General features: G+C 40.3%; 1 protein-coding gene across 4 annotated transcripts in view; it reads right to left on the bottom strand.

Moving 5' to 3' along the window:
* Window positions 1–23,390, bottom strand: part of LOC144241421 (uncharacterized) — a 93,572-nt gene that overhangs the window by 10,519 nt on the left and 59,663 nt on the right. For 2 of the 4 annotated variants that reach the window (XR_013338072.1, XM_077775983.1), the window contains one exon: window positions 14,918–15,029. Coding sequence is in view for 1 of the 4 variants with exons in the window: in XM_077775983.1 (XP_077632109.1) it covers window positions 14,918–15,029 (112 nt within the window). In the remaining 3 variants the exon portion in view is untranslated. Of the gene's footprint in view, window positions 1–12,962; window positions 13,015–14,917; window positions 15,030–21,829; window positions 21,866–23,390 lie in introns of those variants that run through there. The other 2 variants (XR_013338073.1, XR_013338075.1) reach the window with 2 other exon arrangements.

Here is a 23,390-nt window from a genome sequence, read left to right as displayed (position 1 = left end):
AGCTCGAAGTCAATGAAAGGCAGATGTAACCCAGAAGAGTTTACTAAATAGAACACTTATCTTTTTTTCCCTTTTCAAAGACTTTCACATTTTTTCCTGGAATCTACCACCAAGGAGTGGGGACTCTTGCGAAAGTTCAGATCAGTTATAGAAATTGAAGTTAAGTGTTCCTTGCATATTTTGGAAGTAATGTGTACACTTTGCAACTCTGTGAAGTCACCTTCCAGAGACACTACCACCACTAATGCCACTAATGTCCCTCTGATTTGTCCCTCATCAATGCTCTGTAGAAGTAAAAGTAACAAACTGAGCCATAGTCTCTAAGAACCTTCAGTGTTTGTGTGCAGGGAATGCTGAGCCAGGGTTGCCAGGGTCTGAACTTCGATAAAATGAGAAAAACACTTCTCCCCAACTTGAGTGCCAGCCTTATTTACGTGAAAAGATGCAAAGCCATGCTCTATAGGCTTGCATCATCTTGGAGAACTGTCCTTGAGATTTTATTTGGAGCCCCTTTCCCCAGGATGCCTACTAAAGATCTTGTGGCTCAGGCCAAAGGGCTACCTGAGTGATGGAAATGATCATTAGATCTGTATTTTCATTCTTGACAATCTTAAAAGCCTTAAAAGGCATCCATAAAAGGATCGATACTATCTATCCATCCACCCAGTCTTCCAGTTGTTCATACCAGGCCAGCACTGGGCCAGGCTTATTGCAAATCAGTAGATGTTTCCTAAATCCTATCAACTGATACCTTTCCAGGGAGTTCTGTCTCCTGTTCCCGGAATATAGCATGACATCTCAGGGAAGCAATAAAGTGCAAGAGTCAAAGAAGTCCCAACTTAGCAGCTTTCTCTCTCTTTCTCTCCAAGCAAACTATAATCATCTGTGAAATATGAGGATGTAACTCTCATCACCTCATAACCTGCTAATGTCCATCACGCAGCCAGGTCTCAGGTTCAGGCCAATTGCTGGTAACACCGACTTTTTCTCCCACTTAGGTTCTTATTTTATTTCCACATCAGTCATGCAGATTTTATATTTCAGCTCTTTCTCACTGATTTCCTAGCATAATACTATGCTTTATCTTATTATATATCCTTTATCTCATTAACTAATATAATGTCAAAATCTTGTTAACTTATTTTTAACCTATTAACATGACTGCAGTTGGACTAAAATTCTCTTTTTTTCTTCTATCACTATATACTTGTCATGCATGATTTAATCTGTTCCTTAGTTTCTATCCCTTTCTTCTCAACTCCTGATTGCCTCCTGGATTGTTCTAGTTTGTGATTTATAACTGGGATTACCAATATTACCAAACCCAAACTCTTTGCCCTCCCCCCAGAATCTGCATCTCTTGTTCTAAGCACCATCTCTATGACTGGTACAGCATCCCAACTTCCCAGCTTATTCATAACCTGGACCTTCTCCAGCTTTCCATTGTTCCACAAACATTGGTTTTGTCAGGTCAGTGCTCAGGGCTAGACATATAAAGCAGAGGGGCACCTAGGTGGCTCAGTTGGCTGACTCTTTTTTTTTTTGGCTCAGGTCATGATCTCATAGTTTGTGATATTGAGCCTCATGTCATGCTCTGCACTGACAGTGCAGAGGTTGCTTAGATTCTCTGTCTCTGTCTCTGTCTCTCTCAAAATAAACAAATAAACATTAAAAGAGAGAGAGATAAAGGAGATAGAATGCCCTCCAGAAGTTGAAAGCCAGTGTATAAGAATTAAAGAGAGACAAATATTTAATTCAAAATATGGAATAACTCTCTTAAAATGTTTATTTCAAAAGTTGAATAGGCTATTCCAGGAAATGGTGAGTATCTTTTACCGTACTGTTTAAGCCAAAACTAAAAGACCATTCTATTGGGATGGGAGAGAATGGATAAAATAGCTTTTTTTTTTGTAAATTTTTTTAATGTTTTTATGTATTTCTGAGAAAGAAAGAGAGAGAGAGAGAGAGAGAGAGCAGGGGAGGGTCAGAGGTAGAGGGAGACACAGAATCTGAAGCAGACTCCAGGCTCTGAACTAAGTGTCAGCACAGAGCCTGATGCGGGGCTTGAACCCACAAACCATGAGATCATGACCTGGGTTGAAGTTGGACGCTTAACCAACTGAGCCTCGGGTGCTTCAGGATAAAATAGCTTTTAAGCATTGATGTTTCTGGTTACCTTTTTGGACAATGAAGAACCAAGTCCAGCCAGAATAAGGAGATCAACCCTGCAGCTGCTTTCTCCTCCCTCTCCATCTAAAGAGAGGGACCCTAGGAGTAAGTAGGTGTGTGTGTGGGGGGGGAGGCATGGTGACTGGAGAAGGCTGATAAAAGAAGACATTTACTTAATGATTTCTATAGAACTAAAAGAGCCCAGAGTCTCCTGAGTGGCCCAGTCCATTGAGATTCAGACTCTTGATTTTTGCTCAGGTCATGGGATCAAGCCCTGTGTTGGGCTCTGCACTGGGCAACGCACTTGCTTAAGATTCTTTGTCACTCTCTCTCTCCTTCTGCCTCTCTCCCCTACTCATGCTCTCTCTTTCTAAAATAAAATAAATAAATGAAAAATAAAATAAAATAACCCAAATGACATTTCTATTTGAGGGCGCAGGATTTAATTTGTATTCTTCAGCATTAAACAGATACCAGCCCAGTGCCAGTGATGTGAATTGTTTAGTGTAGACTAAATTGGAGACTGTTTGCAAGGACACAGCACAAAGCAGTATGTAAACAATGAATAGGAGTACCCTTCTGCCATCAGTGCTGTGTTCTCACTTATTTCACTCAGAAACGGTCTTCCTACATAATTTGAGGATTAGCAAAATCGCAGTCCCTGTCCTTCTCCTTCAGATTTAAATTAAAACCTCATTTGATCTTCAGTGTAGGATGTTAGCATAATAGATTTCTGTAACATCACTCCTGGGTATTCTTTATCTGCAGTTGACAGTTGCCCTTCAGCAGCAAGGCGGTATTTGTGTGTGTTCTCCTGTGTGTTGTAGATATAATATTACTTCCCCGAGGACAAGGATTATCTTCAGATTTGCTTTAAGTCTAGCACAGAGCCAAATATATTAACAGCTTATAAAGATGTTCATAAAAATGACAAAGAGGGGACTTTCCTTCGTGTAATGCTTGTCATTTTCTAGTTTTATTCTAGTTATAGATGAGAAACACAGCATTCAATCAGGTTTTGGTCCAGTTTGTACTAAAGACAAATAGAAATACATGTAGAGACATAAATGTTTGGCTAGTTGTACGTGAAGAACTCTTATCTGGAAAGGAAGATGACAATACTAATGATGAATTCACTGAGGAAATGCATTAGATAAATCAGATTGTCATCTTTTGTTTCAAATTATGCTAAAGGGATTGGGGCATACTCCTAATCATAGTGTGTCAATCAGGAGGGTATTTTACAGGTTCTCAGATATGATAGTAATGATTGTGACTGTTTTCTCAGCAGGCTATAACCACTGATTATTAAAAAAAAAAAAGATGCCCAATGTAATGATTAATTTATTATATGATCTCCAGCCCCTCGCCTGCCACTGTTTCTTTATGTACAGTACAGTCTTTACAGTCTTTGTGGCTGGCTACCTCCTCAAGTGTCACTAAGGTCACTGATAATGACATTAACAAAGAACATCCAACTCTTAGGTGTTCTTCAAAGGAAGGAAGCCTGAGCCATCAGTGATACAACCCAGAAGGTGTTACTGAAGTGTCACCACAGAAAAAGAGGCTGTAAACCCAGGACTAAACGAAGCAGATGAAAGAGTCCCATGGGATCAGATGGCTCAGAAGCCCACCTGTAAGTATGAGATACATGAAGCACTGGAGGGTGGCCACTCAAGTTTCTCTTCAGCCCACCTGGCCATCCCACTGGCTTATAGCTTGACCTCAGGGCCATGAAGGTAGAATAACTCTTCTTGTGGCTCTTCTCATCTTCTCTCTCTGTACCCTTTCCTTCCATTTGGCATCCCTCAACCAGGACCAGATACGTAATTTAGGGGGTCCAATGCAAAATGAAACTACAGTGTCCTTTGTTAAAAAATTATTAAGTATTTCAAGATGGCAACAGCAAAGGATTAAAGCAAGATGGGGGGGACCCCCCCTCTTAAGTGGGGGGACTGTGCAGATNTTCAGAGTCTGTATCTCCCTCTCTCTCTGACCCTCCCCTGCTCACGCTGTCTCTCTCTCTCTCTCTCTCTCCTAGAAATAAATAAAACATTAAAAAAAAAAAAGTCTTACCTTGGCTGCTCCAGGGAACCTGCCTTCCCTTCAGTGCCCCATAGAGATCCCTGTAAGTTATTTCCTTTTTGTAGAGCCCTGTTCTCCACCCCTACTCAGCTGAACTTATTTGTGATAAGGTGCTATCACACCTAACAATTAGTAAGGAGTTTGCACTGTAGCTCAGTGCAGTCTCTGGTGGAAGAATGTCAGGTCCTAGGACTCATTTCCAGAGGAAGGTATTGAGGTGTTTTTCAATCACACAGCAGTCTCTTGCTTTTTCTCACTGTAGTTTGTCTACGAGTGTTGGGATGTTTTTAATCCATACATCCATGCCATGTTGATTAAGACCTATCACCTGACACATTGTGCTAGGTTCTGGGAACGCAAGGGTGAATGAGATTTGTTTCCAGCCATTGAAGAACTAACTGCTGCTGGAGTTAGACCCGGATCACAGAGTGGTGACACACATCAGCAAAAGACGGTGGTATATAGCAGTTTAGTGATACTGCAGAATAAAGTACAGGTGGTAAGAGGAACTACATCACAAAGAGTGCTTTGCTTGTTTTATTTTTGACCTTTTAATAGGTAAAAGTGAGCAGTTACAATACGGATATGTGCAAAAACATAACTGGTTTCTGAAATTGACTCAATGCTGCCATAAATCTCACATTCTAATTGAAGCAGAGACTTTGTTTCATACTATTCAATGTACTTGAAGGGGATCAGAATACCCCAAAATATCCCACTTTGTCATGTTGATTATTTTGAGCTGAAGGCAATTTAGAAACAGCAGAAGCAGGAAGGACTCTCTGACCTCCCCTCACCGGGCTAAAATCCAAGTATAATTTTCCAGCAAAAAGGTACTCTTGCTGTATCAGGAAAAGGAGAATATTCTCATGACTGGAGATGGAGAGTCCATGCCAACGTGAGTCTGTACAAAAAAACCTAACTAAAATAACCCTTATTTTCTATTAGTTCCCCTTGGATACTTCTTAGTCACTTTCTCACAATTTACTACCCCTAGAAGCTTAAACCTTCTTTCCTTTGCTTTGTCCCATCTCCACACTGTTTACTGTTCTTTGTTAAAATGATATGTAAGTTCCCAGGGGCCTAATTATTTCTCTGGGTCTTTATTTGTCTTCTGTAAAGACTCCTATGCTACATAAAATTTGCATACTTTTCTTCTCTTGGTGTTTTTTGTTAGTTTAATTTGCAAGAACAGATACAAATCTAAGAGGGTGGAGGAAGAGTCTTTCCTTTTCTACATTTCTCAGCTCAATGCAAGTTTTTTTTCATCCAAATTCACATATTTTACCTCAGTCACTCTCCAGCTCAAACATAATCCTCTTAAGAGTAAGTACCTGATGACTTAGAGATTTTTCTCCACATCCCTCTTCACTTACTCTTTTCTAACTTTCCGGGGGAGGGACACGGATCATATATTGTCCTGTATTAAGAAAGGTGAATCTCCTGTCCCCTATGCACTGTAGACTTACCTGCATCCTCTCCAGATGTAAACCTCTTTACTGGTAGCTTTTGCTGCTGTGCCATGCTCGCAGGGTGCTAAGATCTATGAAGGTATTGGAGTCTGACCTCTTGGGCATTATCAGACTCCAGCAGCCAACATTTTCAGTGACATCACACTCTTCTACCTTGGAACCTGGGTACTGCTCTCTGACTTTGCCCAAATGGGTAGATCTCAGGGAGGCTGTTATGAGGTCCACTTTCCTCAGCTCTTCTCTCAGTCATCCAGTTATGTAGGTAGAACCTCAGCCCCACTACCTGCTTCTCTGGAAGGTCTGCAGTCTCTCTAGCTATCCCTAGGAAAACAGGGTTCTAGAACATTCTCATGTTCCCTCACAACTGTCTACATTCCCTTACCTCCACTACCACCCCAGATTCTGACCCTGATGCAGAAGCCAGAGGATTCTCCTCTTTCCTGACCTTTTCCCCATTATCCTTCGACCCAACCTCATTAGGATTTTTCTTCTACTGTGAGGAGAAGAAAAACTTATCCGACATTTTCCCCAGATCTATGAACTACTTTGTAGTAAACCCCCTAACTTTGGTTTCTTAACAAGTAGAAATCAAACTGTGGGATTTCTCAGAAAACTCTGTCTCTTGAAAGCCTGATTTCTAAGACCATTGTCTTTTAATCAAGTTTAGCATCTAAACTCAATGCTGAGCAAAGTTTTTATTTATTTTTATTTATATATTTATCTTATTCCAGCTTTTACGTTCTCTTCTTCCTGGGGCTAGGTCTTCAATAATATAAAGGCTACTGAAGAAAAAGTCTGAAATACTGGGAAGGAAAAATAAATCTACTTAAGATGTCACTATGTAAAGGAGCTAGAACTTTATCCTATAAATATTAGATGCCATTGAAAGAAAAGAAACAAACAATGTGACCTTCTGATTATTCCAGATTTTTGCATGGAAGCAATTTCCAAACCACAGGAAGAGGGAATTTAGGCAGTAGTCTCTCTGAACAGAGGAGACAGATGTAGGAGATTGGGAAGACTAAGATATCTGTCAAAGCTCCAGAGAGGAAGAGGTTAAATAAGAGCTTGAAGGATGCCCTTAAGCCTGACTACTACTGAATACCCCTTGTCTGAATACTAATCTATGCAGGGTGGATTGGACTGCTATTAGCACAACTGCCTGAAAGCTACAAACTGAACAATTTCCTGAGCTACTACAGATCTGGTAGAAAGTTGAGTTCTTACCAGCGGGGGTAAAGAGGCCTCACTGAATACCCAGTGCATTCAGAGTTGTCATGTCTTGGGAGTAAGGCTAAATTGTCTCTAGATTAAAAACTATTTTATATCCTTTCTAACAAAACACAAAGATAAATCTCTGAAATCAAGTTGATGATGAGTAACTTAATTTTCTACTAAATAATACTCAACATTCTGGGGCGCCTGAGTGACTCATACAGTTAAGCGTCCTACTCCAGCTCAGGTCATGATCTCACAGTTCGTGAGTTTGAGCCCCGCGTCGGGCTCTGTACTGACAGCTCAGAGGCTGCGGCCTGCTTCGGATTCTGTGTCTCCTTCTCTCTGTCCCTCCCCTGCTCACACTCTGTGTGTGTGTCTCTCTCTCTCAAAAATAAATAAACATTAAAATAAAAAAAAATAATATTCAAGATTCTTTAAAGGAAGACAACAAAATCTAAACACTCAGCAGCACAACATTCATAACGTGTAGCATTCAATGAAAAGTCATTAGATATGCAGAATAAAGCAACAACACCTAATGCCAGGAGGAAAATCAGTCACTAGAAAGAGTCCTCACAGATAACAAAATTAGCATATAAGAATTTTATAACAATGACTTAAATATGTTCATATATTTAAAGGAAAATATAAATGCAACAAGGGTATCAATACTTATACTAAATATAAAGAGTCTCTATTTTGCATTTGGATTCTACATTTTAGATTTATGTACACTCCAATTGAAAGGCAGAGATTGCCAGACTGGATGGAAAGCAAGACCCACTACAAGCTACTATAGGAAATGCCCTAAAATATAAAGACAAGCATAGATTAAAAGTAAAAGGATGGAAAAAAAGTATACTAGGTCAATACTAATCACAGTAAAACTAGAGTAACTATATTCAATGTCGGACAAATAGACTTCAGGAAAAGAAATATTATCAGGAGTCAAGAGGGTCATTTGATAAGAATAAGAGGGTCCATCATCAAGGAGACATTAACAATCCTAAAAATATGTACTTTTACAATAGAGCTTCAAAATATGTGAAAGAATAACTGATGGACTGAGAATTGAAACATTCAAATCCACAATGACAGTTGAAGAGTTCAATACTTCTCTCTTAAGTACTTGATAAAGTCAATAGAAAACATCAACGTTCTAGAAACCTTAATGGTACCATAATCCAACTTGACATAATAGTATGTTACATTGAATAACAACAGAATTCATATACTTTTTCAAGTGCACAAGGAACATTAGTCAATATAGACCGTATGCTAGGCCATAAAACAAATCTCAATATATTTAAAAGACTTTAAATCATACAGACTATGTCCTCTTCTAGTGGAATTAAAATACAAAGCAATATAAAATGATATCTGCAAAATCTCCAAATATTTGGAAATTAAACACATTTTTTAATAACTCATGGTCAAAAGAAATCACAAAGTAAGAACATAGTACAAGCAATCCATACTTTGCACAGGTTCTAATATGCATGGATTTCAGTTACCCCATAAATAATACCAGTCCCCCATCAACATGCTTCAGATTTCAGTTACCACATTTCATTTATCATAGTATATTAACTATAAGTAATTCAATAAACTTCATTGTTAGATCATCAGTCCATGAATCACTATGCAAATAACAGATGCTCATCATTGTCAGTGGCCAATCACGTCACTTCTTCCAAAATTCTTTGGTGATTTGTTGCTGTGCCTCTATTACTCAGTTCACACACCTATAATAATGCTGTTTCCTTCTTGGTCTCCCACTGATAAATCACATGACATTTTACAAAAATGGATGACCCAAAGAAGGAACTGGCCAACAGAGATGAAAGTACATCAAACAAATAAAACATGATCATGTTGGAAGAATACTTTGAATCAAACGCAAATGGAAATAGCTAATGTGGGAATCTGAGTATTGTTGCTTTTTGCGAGATTCTAGATTTATAGTCTGAGGAAGGTAGTGAAAGTGACATAAATAAGGAATGTACTTATAATGAAAAGGATGAAGATGCCCCAAAGGAAAGGATACTGGCAAAAAAATGTTACATGAAAGGACTCTTGGATATTTCATACCATTGAATGTGCAAAAGTTCAAACGTTGGGAGCTGAATCAAAGTTAGCAAGTTCTGAATATGACAGTTCACAGAGCCAAAGAAAACGTGATCACTCTTCATCATAAATTATACAATGACGAGGCAGCAAGCACTGTTCAAACTCTTTCGATTTGTTTTTTCTTTCAATCATGGTAATATATAAATAATATAAAATTTATCATTTCACACTTTGAAGCAGTCAGTTCTGTGGCATTAGGTATATTCTCATTGCTGTGTAGCTATCACCACCACCCATCTCCAGAACTTTTTTCATTTCCCAAATTGAAACCCTGTATCCATTTTCTAAGTTTTTTACAAAGAAGGAGAACACTTTAATCTTCAAAGTGTTTCACTATACACACTTTAATGCTTCTAAGAGTTTAAATTACAGTGTTCTAAATAAATATTAGTTCCACAATATTTTTTCATTTTCCTACACAGATATAGCAGAGTTTCTAAGGCCATGACAAAAAAATCTTCAAGGTCACAGAACGGTTGTAAGTTTTCCATTGATTATTAAGATCACTTTGCAGAATGTCAGTCTGCATGGCCATTTTTATGGTCCTTCAGTACTGTGTATAGACTAGACTGTCTGTGTATCAACATTTGTGAGGTAAAGTCAAAGTGGTCTCTAAAAGGAAAGTTGTAGTTTTATTTGCTTACATTAGAAAATAAGAAAATTCTTTCAATATATCCATGTATCTAATCATCACATCATATACCTTAAAATTGCAATGTTATATATCAATAATATCTCAATAAAGCTTGGGAGGTAGAAAATAAGAAAATTCTCAAGTTCAATTCTCAAAATTTTTACCTTATAAGCTAGAAAATGAAGGGTAAATTGAATCCAAAGTAATTATAAGGAAGGAAATCATAAAGAGCAGAAATTAATGCAACTGAAAACACATAAACAACATAGTAAAATTGGTGAAAACAACCCACGAATATTATTATTATGTATTTATCTAAAAGAAATGAAAATGCTTGTCCACACAGCACCAGAATACTAATATTCATATAGGCTTCATTCACAATAACTCCAAACTGAAAGCAACACAAATGTTCATCAAGAGGTGAATGGATAAATAAATTGTGGTATACCCATTCAATGGGGTATTAGTCTACAGTAAAAAGGAATGAACTACTCATTTATGTAGCAACATGGATCTTAACATGTTAAAAGCATCATGCTATGTAAAAGACATGAAAAGGTACATACGGTACATTCTGTTTATATGGAAATCTAGAATAGGCAAATCTGATTTACGTGGACTGAAAGTAGATCAATGGCTGTCTGGTTCTTGGGGTGAGGTGGAGAGATTGACTACAAAAGAGCTTAGAAAACTTTTCAGGGTGATAGAAATGGTCTATATCTTTAAATGGTTGTTACTTGGGAGTCTGTATTTGCCAAAATTCATTGAATTCAACACATGTGAATTTTATTGCAAATAAAATAAATAATCATGAGGACTATTAAAGTGTAAGCTTGAAGGACATGTTCATCTAATTTTGGATTTCTATGAATCAAGTGTGTTGATAGTGCTGCAGAGGAGGTAGCCACTCTGACAGTGATGCATGTTTGTGTTTATATTTGCACGTGTGTGTGCAGTGATGGTGGTAGTGATGGTGATACAGGTGAATAGTTCATTTTCCTGCCTCCCACCACTCTGCCCCAAAGAAAGCACTCCCTCCCTCACTTTCACTTACTCTTCTAATGCTGATTTTCCAACATCACAGACATATTTACAACACAGAAATTTAATCAACGATAAGAAAAATGCAGCCAATCTGTGTTCTCCTCTGCATTAAATACCTCTTCCACTATAGAGCTGCAGGAAAGCACATTTTCCACCCATACGTAATTCACAGCCTAATGCTTTACTACAAAGTGAGAATTTCTCTCTCCAAGTTCCCAAACAATAAGCTACCTTATTCCTTTTTTTTTTTTTTCCAGGAACTAGGTCTTTCAGGCATATTGATGGGTAATAACCGCTTCCTCCCCACCCCTCCCCTAACACACACATACACACACACTCAGTGCTGTACTTCCTGGGGGAATTCAGACCCAGTCTGAACTAGTTATGTGTCTGGCAGTTCCTCCACAGCCTGCAGCTAGAATGTAGGGCTGCCACCAGCAACCAGAAGCCAGAATGGAGAGCAGAAGGACCTCAAAAACTGTCCCAGATGGTGTCCAGACAGTTTCCTACTTTGAAAGACAGCCCTGTTTTTTTCTGAGTATTGGCCCCATGGCAAAGGATCACAGACTTTATTGCATTTCATTGGTCATCTCTTCTGAGCCTAAACCTTTTGCTCAGCAAACCAATGCCAAGGAGCAGGCTAGGCAGAATCTGTCTGGCAGTTTCCCTGCCAAAGGCAGCGACCAGGGCCAGGTTTCTCCAAACGGAAGTTGGTTCATGCCCTATGTTGCTGCAAACATATGCAGGCAGTGGAAGATGTCCTGGGCTCTGCCTCACCAGCAGCCTTTTTGGTTTGCTTCTGTTCATTCTGTGTAAAACCATTTGTAAAACCCAGATGCTACCTACCTCTGCTTCTTAAACATCTTCTCCACAGCCACTTCTTTTAAGTGGTTGTATGTGATATTCCAAGGTTGGATTTACACGGGCTATGTCTTGCTGGACGTTACAAACCACTGAGCGTGGCAGAAATCACAGATCATCCTGTTTTTTTAAATGGTCACTTATATACAGATCAAGCACTAGACTAAGACAGACTATATCTACTCCTTTGATCCATAAAATGTTATCATTCAAATAGCAATATTAAGCTTAATCCTAAATATTCAATAATGATTCCCCAAATCAAACAAGCTGGCATGAATTCATTTTTTCCCCATGTTTCAGATTTTGGGCTAGCATTATGTCGTATGAGAAACACTAGTCTCCCCGCCTGAGGCTGAGTCAAGGGTGGGCAGTGTGCCCTTCACAGAGGCAGATAAACAATACAGAGTTCTGGCCTAAGAGGTTTCAGTGCCAGCCTAGGGCTTTCAACTGGGGATCTGAACTTGACTTCTGAGACCTCTGACTCACCAATCAAAACTGAGTCCATTTAATCATTTCCAATTCCTTCTCACATGATCTTCTTGAGACTGGTTACAGATGGGCAGACAAATGACCTGTTCATGCTTAGACCCACACATTTGTCTAAAACCTCAAAAATACAAAGTTTAATCTGAAACCCAAGTTCATTTTCTCCTATTGCAGCAGAACTTAGTTTGCTCCTAGAAATGGTGGCCAGAAGATAATCAAGTGCTGAACTGAACCAAAAGTCAGGAACAAATTTTAAAACTATCTGTCAAAAAATAAAAAAGCATCTTGCACTGTTTTGCTTACTTATACTATTGGGTAAGTCTTCAGCTGGGAAAACATATAAGTGGTTTCGTTTGTCAGAGCCATATCTTGGATAAAAATCTTGCCTGTTCTGAAAATAACTTACGTCTTCGAAAAACTCCTTGTATTACCTAAAATAAAGTTTTAGGTTTTAAATACATCAAGCATAAAATGACTTAATTTTGGGGAGGCATCTGATATGAAACCTTAGCTTTGGAATGAAAAAATTTCTATCATCTTATAAGCTACTTAAATAGGTACCATTTCTCATAAACATACATTCCCATGAAGGATGGAGAAATAACTTTTATAACTAAGTAAAATAAGAATAAGTAAATATGCTCACTTCATAAAACCAGAATAATTTCTCCTCTCTGCACAGTCTATTAGGTGCCTTACGGAAGAGTCTCCTTGCCTAGGAAAATTATTAGACTAAACGTGAATGGCACTGAAGTTGGCAGCAGCTGTGAACTTAAAAGGGTTGTTGCCGGCTACTTTTTCTCCAGTGATGTGAAACATTTTCTTAAAAATAAAATATGCACTGATATTACCAGTACCTTCAAACAAGTGTCCTTGAACATCACCCGGACCGTGAGATGGCATCTAGAACTGGAGTAATTGATGGGTTATGAGGAGTGGATGGAGAAGGGAAGAGAACCCCACTCTAATCCCCACCTTTGGAAGCACTAACAACTGGTAGATCTTTCAGATCTCTTGGAAATCTAAAACAGGGGTACTGACAGCAAGAACAAAAATAACAAATAACCAGTCCAGAACTAAAAGAAGTTGCTGTGTGGCAACTCCCCCACTTAAGTGACAAAGCGATTGATAAGGCAAAAGTTATTAATTAACCAAATGCTAATCTTGACCCATATAAATATGTGTTTGAATACATCAAACATCCATTATTAAAATGGCTCCAGATCATGTCAAATTTCCTACCTCAGAATTGTCACATAATGTTCTTAGAAATGCTACTTTTTGTTTATACGTACAAGAGCTTATAGCCAGTTGACAGATAGATACAATTTAGCTTTTGCCAATGATTTTCACAATTTTCACGGGATTGGATTGTCATCTGGATTATAGAAGGAAATCCAAGTAATAGTGTCTTGACTTCTAGCGTAAAACAAGAAACAGACCAGCTACAATCTCTGGGGAGAATGGTTGAGCGTCACAACCAGAGCCGTAATATTAAGAATAAGGCTGACTTGAGGGGTGCCTGGGTGGCTCAGCTGGTTAAATATCTGACTTTGGCTGAGGTCATGATCTTACACTTCATGGGTTTGAGCCCTACATTGGGCTCTGTGCTGATAACTCAGAGCCTGGAGTCTGCTCTGGATTCCTTCTCTCTCTCTCTCTCTCTCTCTCTCAAATGGATAAACATGAAGAAGAAGAAGAAGGAGGAGGAGGAGGAGGAGGAGGCAGACTTTAGTTATATAATAAATGAAGAAGCTCACAAGATTGATAGCTTGTTATAGGGTCAGTATCACATTTCAAACCAAATCCTGTTTAAGATATGCATGGTTAACTTTTGCTGCTCTGGTGATAATCATGCACTGTTTTTCAGAAATGAAAACAGTTAGGTTATGTATGAGTGTTCCCATGGTGCCAGGGTAAAGAAAAACCTAGACAGGACACTGGTACCTGTCCAGAAATGAAGAGTTGTTAGAATATGGCCAAGGAGGTCAACCAAGATCTCAGGTATATTTTAAACTCATTTATAGGTATACTTTGATGGTAGAAATGGTAGCCTCAGCCAATTTTCAAAGTGAAACAGCTTCAACCCACTCCTTTGATGAATGCCACTGCTGTTTGTTACAGGCAATATCAACAAAACTTAGAAAAGAAATCCCACATTACCAGCGTGCCTTCAGCCCCTAGTGTGATCTAGACAGGGAAACAGGGTGGGAGGGGTGGCAATGGGGTAGAAGTTCCTCTTAAACCCAAACTTCCCAGAAACATTTTGCCTGAAGTTGTAAAAGTATTGGTAAATTTTTAATGAATTTACTCAATGTTTTACAAACATTACTCTTGAGAGCTTTGCCTCCCCAGAAGCAGAAGTGTCCAGTATTGTGGGATAACAAGGCCCCCAGGGTATTTCCAACCAGCAACGAGAAGCAATATAATCATCTAGCAAAGGAAATATCATTCTTGTGCATTACCCAAGAACTGTTGCTTCGCCCAAACAGGCTAAAGTAGAGTAAAGAATCTTTATAACAGGTAACTATTTTTTTAAAATGTTTTCATTTTATTTTTGAGAGAGAGAGACAGATTATAAGCAGGGGAGGGGCAGAGAGAAAGGGAGACACGGAATCTGAAGCAGGCTCCAGCCTCTGAGCAGTCAGCTCAGAGCCCAACGTGGGGCTCAATCTCATGAACCCTGAGATCATGACCTGAGCCGAAGACGGACACTCAACCGACTGAGCTACCCAGGCGCCCCCGGGTAAAGAATCTCTAGAGAGTGATGTCAAGACTGGCCCCCAGACAGACCCTACAAATCAGCACTTACCTTGGAGAACTCACCACTTCCCCAAATCTGGTTCACAATCTTGAGGGGCAGAAATGATGTTGTAAGTCCCAGGGTTGGCCAGACTTCAGATGCTGACTCATTTAAACAAAGCCTGAAAGACATGATGTATGAAGCTAGAATGCAAATTTAGAATTTGATATTCATGGTGACCTGAGTAGTCCTCTCTGTCCTTTCTGACAAGCTATAGTAGCACCAGCCAAACTGTTTGGCGAGCATGGACAACAATCAAGGTAATGGGAGCACAATAGCATTGTGTTCTGCAGCCTGTTTTATCCACCTCCATATTAAAGATACACTTGCCAGACAGACCAAATACTTAGTCACGGATAGGACATTCTTCTGGGACACACGCCTTTGCAAGTCTCCTTTTTCTCTGTGTTCATGCTGATTAATGCCTTTTCTCATTGACATTTCTCTTTTCTACTTTCCCTTAAGTTTATCAATAGGCATTCAACAGAGTTACATTCTATGGCTGTGTTGGTCTGGTGTGCTGATTTCTTTCTTTCTTTCTTAATTTTTATTTTTGAGAGAGAGCATGAAAGAGTGAGTGCACATGAGCTGGGGAAGGGGCAGAGACAGACAGGACAGAGGATCTGAAGTGGGTTCTGTGCTGACAGCAGAAGGCCTGAAGCGGGGGTTGAACCCATGAACCATGAGATCATGACCTAAGCCATTGGACGCCTAACTGACTGAGTCCCTCAGATGCCCCTAGAGTGCCAATTTCTTAATTTAAGTCATACAGTGCACTCTCAAGTTGTTAGGGGCACCTACTGACGGTGCCACCTACATTATGAAAGGAAGTATATTGAAGATATTTGATGAAAACTCTAAAACTGAAAGCTCTCCTTGAGAGCTGGTAGCTCATGGAAGGAGGCAGTGTCCAAGAATTAAAACAGAAAAGGTGTTGCCAAGATGACTGTGCATTTGGGGGTTTTTATCCCTAAGGGGATATTGGTTGTAGGATCACGAAGGTGTGACAATCAAAGGAGGAAGAAGGAAGAGAAAAGATATAAGTCAACGCCTGCAGTCTAAAGGTGGGGCAACCATATGGTAGTTCTTACTTGACAGCTTCTGACTCAGGTGCCATCTGTCACCAGACACCTATCACATTCAAGGTGCAGAGGTCTGTGCTACAAAGTTCTCAGAGAAAATGGGGACAACTTGTTACAAATGATCAATGAACTGGGGCACCTGGATGGCTCAGTAGGTTAAGCCTCCGACTTTGGCTCAGGTCATGACCTCATGGTTCATGGGTTCAAGCCCCATGTGGGCCCTGTGCTGACTGTTCAGAGCTTGGAGCCTGCTTTAGATTCTGTGTTGTCTCTCTACCCCTCCCCTACTCATGCTCTGTTTCTGTCTCAGTAATAAATAAACATAAATTTTTTTTTTTAAATGATTAACGACCTTTGCTCTTTTTGCCTTGCCGGTAGGTCAGTTTTTTCCTCATTGACCTGGAATATCCAGAGATGAGGAACGCGGCAGGGAGGAGCAAGAGATTACAGAGTTCAGTAGGGAAGGAACTCAAAGAGAGTTAGGGTAATAATCACCTTCCAGCCTTCCTCGATAGAGGCTTGCAGTGTAATGTTAGCTTTACAAGCTTGCCTGACATTTTTGAGAAAGAATTATCCCCATGTCTTTACCTGATAGCCCAGTAATGAGCCTGCCTGGCCAACTAGATCCCAGGGTTTTACAGAAAGTACTTCAAAAACAGGAAGTTGGGTAGTGAAGGCCAGTTTGTGTGGCGGGGAAGGGGTCTGTCTCTGACCCCAGAGAAGAGGGAAGAAGAAAGGAGGAAGGAAGGTGTGGGAGGTGGCTAGCCAGATGAATGTCCCATTTGCCCCTCCTGGCTGTGGGCCTGGAGTGGGACTGCATCCAGTCAATTCTCCTCACTCATTAAAATCATCACAAACACTGAATTAGCAAATACTGGACCACTGCTCTCTGGGGACATACATAGTTAGGTTTCTGGTCACATCTTTTTCCCTTTGAAATAGGATTTTTTGTTTGTTTGTTTAGGTGTACGGCAAAGCTGAGCAGAAAGCAGAAAGTACAGAGTGTTCCTATACTCCTCCTGCCCCCACATACTCATAGTCTCCTAGGCTATGACCATCCCCCTCCAAACTGGTATACTTGTTACAATTGATGAAGCTATAGTGACACATCAGAACTATCCAAAGTCCATAGTTTATATTAGAGTTCACCCATGGTGGACATTCCATGGGTTTTGACAAACAGTGACACATATCCACCACTATAGGATCATACATAAGAGTTTCATTGCCTAAAAATCTCCTGTCCTTCACCTATTCATCTCTCCCTTTCCCTCACCCCCTGGCAACCACCAATCTTCCACTGCCTTCATAGTTCTGCCTTTTCCAGAATCTCATATAGTTGGAATCATGCAACATGTAGACTTTTCAGATTGGCTTCTTTCACTTAGTGATATATATTTCAGTTCCCCCTCCATCATAGCTTTTCTTGGCTTGAAGCACATTTCTTTTTAATGCTGAATACTATTTTATTGTCTGGATATGCCTCAGTGCAATGGACTGAAGTATGTTCCCCCCGTAAAATTCATATGTTGAACCTCTAACCCCCAATGTGACCGCATTTGGAGACAAGGCCTTTACAAAGGTGATTAAGGCTAAACAAGGTCATAAGGTCCTAAAGGTGGGGCCCTAATCGATAGGACTGCTGTCCTTATAAGAAGAAGAGACATGCTCACACAAAAGAAGGGCTACGTGAAGACGAAACGAGAAGGTAGCCATCTGCAAGCCAGGAAGAAATCTCTCACTAGTAATCAAATTTTCCAGCACTTTGATCTTGAATTTCTAGCCTCCAGAACTGTCAAAAAAATCTGTGTGTAAGTCAACCCATCCAGGGTATTCTATTATAGCAGCTGGAGCAGACTAATGAATACAGTTTATTTATCTATTCTCCTACTTAAGGACATCTTGGGTGCTTCCAAGTTTTGGTAATTAGGAATAAAGCTGCTAGAAACATCCAATGTGCAGGGTTTTCTGTGGATGTAAGTTTTCAACTCATTTGACTGAATACCAAGGAGTGTAACCACTAGATCATATGGTACAAATACATTTAGCTTTTGAGAAACTGCCAAGCTGTCTTCCACAGTGGCTGCACCATTTTGCATTTCCACCAGCAGGTGAATGAGAGTGCCTATTGTTCTACATCTTCAGCAGCATTTGGTGGTATCACTGTTGTATATTTGAGCCATTCTAATAGGCATGTGGGAGTACTTCATTGTTGTTTTGGTTTGCATTTTCTTAATGACATATAATGTGGCGTATCTTTCCATATGCTTATTTGCCTTCTACATATCTTCTTTGCTGAGGTGTCCTGATCTTTTGTCCATTTTTAAATCAGGTTGTTCATTCTCTTGTTGTTGGGTTTTAAAAATTTTTGGTATATTTTGGATAACAGTCCTTTATCATTTATCATTATGTCTTCTCATTCTCTCAACAGCATCTATCACGGAGCAGAATTTTTTAATTCATTAAATAATCAATATATAATCCTGGTTTATGTGTATATCTGTTTAAATATACTTTATTTAATAGACACCATTGACTCATTAACACTGAACTCACAGACAACAGTTCTATAAAACATATCTGAAGGAAGCTAATTTAACACATCATTGTCTTAGTCTACTCAGGCTTCTGTAACAAAATAACACAGACTGAGTAGCTTAAACAGCAGAAATTTAATTTCCCACAGTACTGGAAGCAGGAAAGTCTAAGACCAAGGTGATGATAGGTTTCTTGTGGAAGCTTTCTTCCTGGTTTTAGATGGACACTTTGCCCTCACTTAGTCTTTCGCCCAAGTGCAGCGCATGAGAAAGAGCTCTCATCTCTTTTTATAACATTAATCAGGGCCCACGCATAAGACCTCATTTGACTTTGATTACCTTCTTAGATGTCCCATCTTCAAATATAGTCACACTGGAGATGAGGGCTTCAACATATAACTTTTGGAAGACACAAACATTCAGCTCATGTCACATATAATTTCTCCATAAGGCACTTCACAGCCTTCTCGCTCTCAGGAGTGATCAACAACACTTCAGTACCTATACTCAAGGGGCCATTTCCAACAGCAAAATCACCAACACGAAGCACAAAAATATGAAAAGTTGAGCACCAAACAGATCATGTAAGGAATACTTGCTGACAGCGTGAGTCCCGAAATAAGAAGACACAGTGTCACCTTATTTGACCTCAGCTGAGAACGTGCAAAACGGCAACTCAAATTTCTCACCACTCTGCAAACAACCATGAAAGTGTAAGATGCTGACTTGGGGGTTAAAACAAATTTTAGTGATTAGGCGAATTCACAAATATAAAAGCAGCATATAATGAGAACTGACTATATACATTTTAGAGAAATTGAAGGTATCATTCAAGGGAAGGAGTGGCGCAACCTGCCCATTTGGATCTGAAGGAGAAGCTTACAGGACAGAAGGCCCATGCCAACATGTCATGGTCATCTAGGTACTTAAGAGGGTGGGAGGTCATGAGTAGACAGTAAAGGTCTAGCTGGCAATCTGGAATCTCCCTTGTTTCTCTTTCCCCACAGGATGCTGACTTTAGAGCCAGAGGATTTGCCACAGGCCTGCTGTGGCAAAGCAAGGTGACCCTCCAGCAAAGGCTGTGAGTAGATAACCAGGCCAAGAAGCTCAAGGAAGAACAGGGCCAATGAGTAAGAAATGTTCTTGAGGGGTGCCTGGGTGGCTTAGTTAAGTGTCCAGCTCTTGATTTTGGCTCAGGTCATGGTCTCACGTTTTGTGAGTTTAAGCCCTGCATCAGGCTCTGAGCTGACAGCATGGAGCCTCCTTGGGATTCTTTCTCTCCTTCTCTCTCTGCCCCTCCCCTGCTCATGCTTGCATGTGCTCTCTCGCTCTCGCTCTTGCTCTCTCTCTCAAAATAAAAAAATAAACTTAAAAAGTCAGAAAAAAGAAAAAAGAAAAAGAAGGAAGGAAGGATACGTTCTTGAAAAAAATTGCTAGAGCCAGAGTTCTCCAGCTGCAGATTTCAGCCCTGGGCTCAACAGGACTACCTGGACAGAGGTTGTCCCCTGGAGATATGTAGATTCATGAACCCTCATGAGACCAGGGGTTTGTCCATACCCCACAACACAACAGGGAACCAGTAAGCTATCCTCTCTTCCAAGATCACACCTACACTCTACCATTTCAAGTAGATTGTAACACAGCAGGGAAAGCCAGGTTAACTGAGCCACTGGGCAGTGACCTGAGATGGCATAAGGGACTCTTCAAATTACTAGGGTTTTAAATCCCATTGACTAGTTACCTTTTCTCCCACTTACTTACCAATGGGTGGGGACTTGGGAGGAGTGCCAATTCAGTTAAAAGATATTCCTTTTTCTCAGTATAGCTCAGCTGTACTATGAGCTGAAATACATAGTTCAGTTACACACACACACACACACACACACACACACAGTTTAGTTTGTTCAATAGTGGTCATACTCTAGTAAGGGAAATAGATAATCCCTCATTCATTAATCATAATAACAAGACAGTTTATGAGCCCTCTAAGTGTTAGTTACATTGACTTCTTTTACCCAGAGGGCAGCAGTGAGCTTTGGCAATGCTCTTAGCAAAGGAAGGCATCGGACGGTAGTCTGCAAGCTGATGCTAATGTCCCTGGAAGGCTGCTCCAGGACATTCAAATATGATTGTTGCTGTTTTCAGTCTTGACTGCAACAGATTAACTTTTCCGGTGCACAAACAGCAGAGCTCAGCCATACCATCTTCTTTCCTCCTCATGTGCTCTCTTACTCCACATCCCCTGCTGAGTCCCAGGCACTTGGCCTGGGCCATGTCCTATAACTGATTCTCTTAGTGGTATTGACTGCTTCATTCTGGTCTCACTCCTGCAATTGTCCAGCCATTCTTCATGTCCTTGATCTTGTTCTTGAGATTTAGAACATGCTGATTCTTTTTCACTGCTTCTCCTGCCACCACCATCCATGTACTGCCTCTCTCCCCTCTTCCGTGCCCTTGAAGTCCTGAGAGAATGCATTCAGGATCCCTGCTGCTGGCTTCCAGTTGGATTTCACTTCCTCCCTCCCTGCACCCTCCTTGCTTCCATGCAGAGTCTCTAGCAATTTGCTACATTCCTCTTTGACCACAGCCTCTCCTGGGGGCCCTCCTCATCAGTTCCCATTGCTCAGTGGGATGTAGTGACACCCCCTTTCTCCTCAGCCCACCTGTAGGTGGTAATGGCTTCCCACTGTTGCAAGTCTCTGAGTCCTTTAACACCATTATTTCCCTTCTATCTGCCCATTCCTTCATAATTTCTTCACCGAAATTTTTTCAGTTACAGGAGTTGGATTCTGCTATCTGATACTCTAAGTAACCTCCAGTTTACTATTTGTGAAACTTCCTTGAGTGGTTCACAGTTGAGTCCACAGACCACCTACTTTCAGAATCATTGTGGGTGCTGGCTAAAAATACAAATTCCAGGTACCCATCCCAGCACCCTCCCAGTCAGAATGTTTAGGAGAGCTCTGTGAAGATCAGGCTATCCTCATTTTAACCCACTCCTGGGGAGATTCAGAGCCCCACTGAAACCAAAGACCTTCATGTGAGTCCCCTGTCTGCATGGAATTGGGTAGTACCTGAGTATGTTCTTGGGCCTGTCAGTAGCTTTCAAGAACCCTCAGGTAAAGCCCCTCTTTATTCTTTAAGAATGAATCAAAGATAATTACATGTATTTCAAGTGATTTAAACTTCTAAGGGAAAGAGGTGTCTATAAATAAGATATTTTTGAGCCAAACCCACTACATGTTTGGAGGCTTGCCTACAGTGAATCCCCATCTATACTCTCAGGAACACCCAGAACACACCTGTTAGAAGGGAATTGTTTCTTCTGTTTCTTCTGCACTCACTGTTTGGAATTCTGAGAGAATTCAGAAGAACAGTAAACAGAGCACCCTAGTTACCATCTGGTTCAACTTACAACAAACTTTACAGAAGAGAAACCAAGCTGAAAGGGCTCACCCAAAGTCTCACACCTGAACAGTTTGCTTAGTGCATTTTTTCATAGGTTTTCTTCCTCCAAAACAGGCTTCAGGTGTTGCTTACATATAGCTCGTGACAGAGGTGACCTTCTAGGTCAGGTCCTTCCTCTGACAGTTAAATTGGTGATATCAGATTAAAATGTTACTTTTTTTTTTGAGGCCTGTATTACTTTCCTACTGCTCATAACAAATCATGCCAATTGGTGGCTTCGAACAACATTAGTTATTACCTGTACAGTCTCTGTAGATCAGGAGTCCAGGCCCACTTGAGCTGGGTCTTCTCTGCTCAGGGCTTCACAAACTGAAGTAAAGGATTGGCTAAGATGCATTCCTTCCTGTAGGTCAAGGTCCTTTTCCCAAGTGGATATGAGTGTTGGCAAATTCAGTTCCTTGTGGTTGTAGGACTGAGGCCTCTGTTTTCTTGCTGGCTGGCTGCCAGGGCTATTCTCGGCTCCTAAAGGCTGTCTGTAGTTCTTTGTCATGTGGCCTCCTCCATAGGCCCTCTGTCACCTTGAATTGTTCTGATGTTTGTTTGTTTGTTTGTTTTTCTTTTTGTTTTGTCTGACTTCTAGACCCAGTTGTAATGGGCCACTATGATTTAGTCAGGCCCACTGGATAATCTCCTTTTTAGTTAAGTCAAAGTCAGATGATCAGTAACCTCATCATGAGAAGATGCGCTCTCATGTTCTGCCTACACTCAAGGAGAGGGAAATATACAAGAAGTATGTACCAGGGGTGGGAATCTTGGGGCCATCTTAAAATGCTGCTTATCATAAGGTCTTAAAGCAGCAAACATTCATTGAATGCTGAACATGGGTCTAAACTCTGGTAAAAAGTGAACTGGGCATAATAAAAAATTTTTAGGTGTTTATTTAAGCAAAAAATGAATTCCAACTGGGCAGCATCAAACCAGAAGTGTCCGGGAGAAGTCTACAGAGAAGATAGGAAGGGAAAAAAAAAAAAAAAGACACTATTTGATGCCTGTAGCTTACAGTCCAGCCAACTGCTCGTGGTTGATTGTCCTTAGTATTTCTTTTTCCACTTAGTAACCCTGAGGCATTTACAGGGTTAGATTTGGGGTTGTTTATGCAGGCCACCATGGCATTAGAGCCACCGCAGTCTAACGGGTCCCCAGTGTAATTAGTTTAACAACTGTATACATGTTGTAATCCACATAATCCTTACAACAGCTCTAAGGAGTAAATACCATTATTATTACCATCTTCTACTTATAGACACCATGTATAAGAGGAAATAAATTTAAGAAGTGTAATTCCCTCTGTTGAAAGCAAAGGAAGAGACTCTCCCTCCTCTCCCTTTTCTCTTAGAATTTCTTTCTTTGGCCTTTTCAAACATAATGTAAATCATCTTTTTTTTTTTTTTTTTT

Source organism: Crocuta crocuta, unplaced genomic scaffold (assembly GCF_008692635.1).
Source record: "Crocuta crocuta isolate KB4526 unplaced genomic scaffold, BGI_CrCroc_1.0 scaffold25, whole genome shotgun sequence".
NCBI classification, from domain to species: domain Eukaryota; kingdom Metazoa; phylum Chordata; class Mammalia; order Carnivora; family Hyaenidae; genus Crocuta; species Crocuta crocuta.
This window is presented reverse-complemented; position numbering and strand designations above follow the sequence as displayed.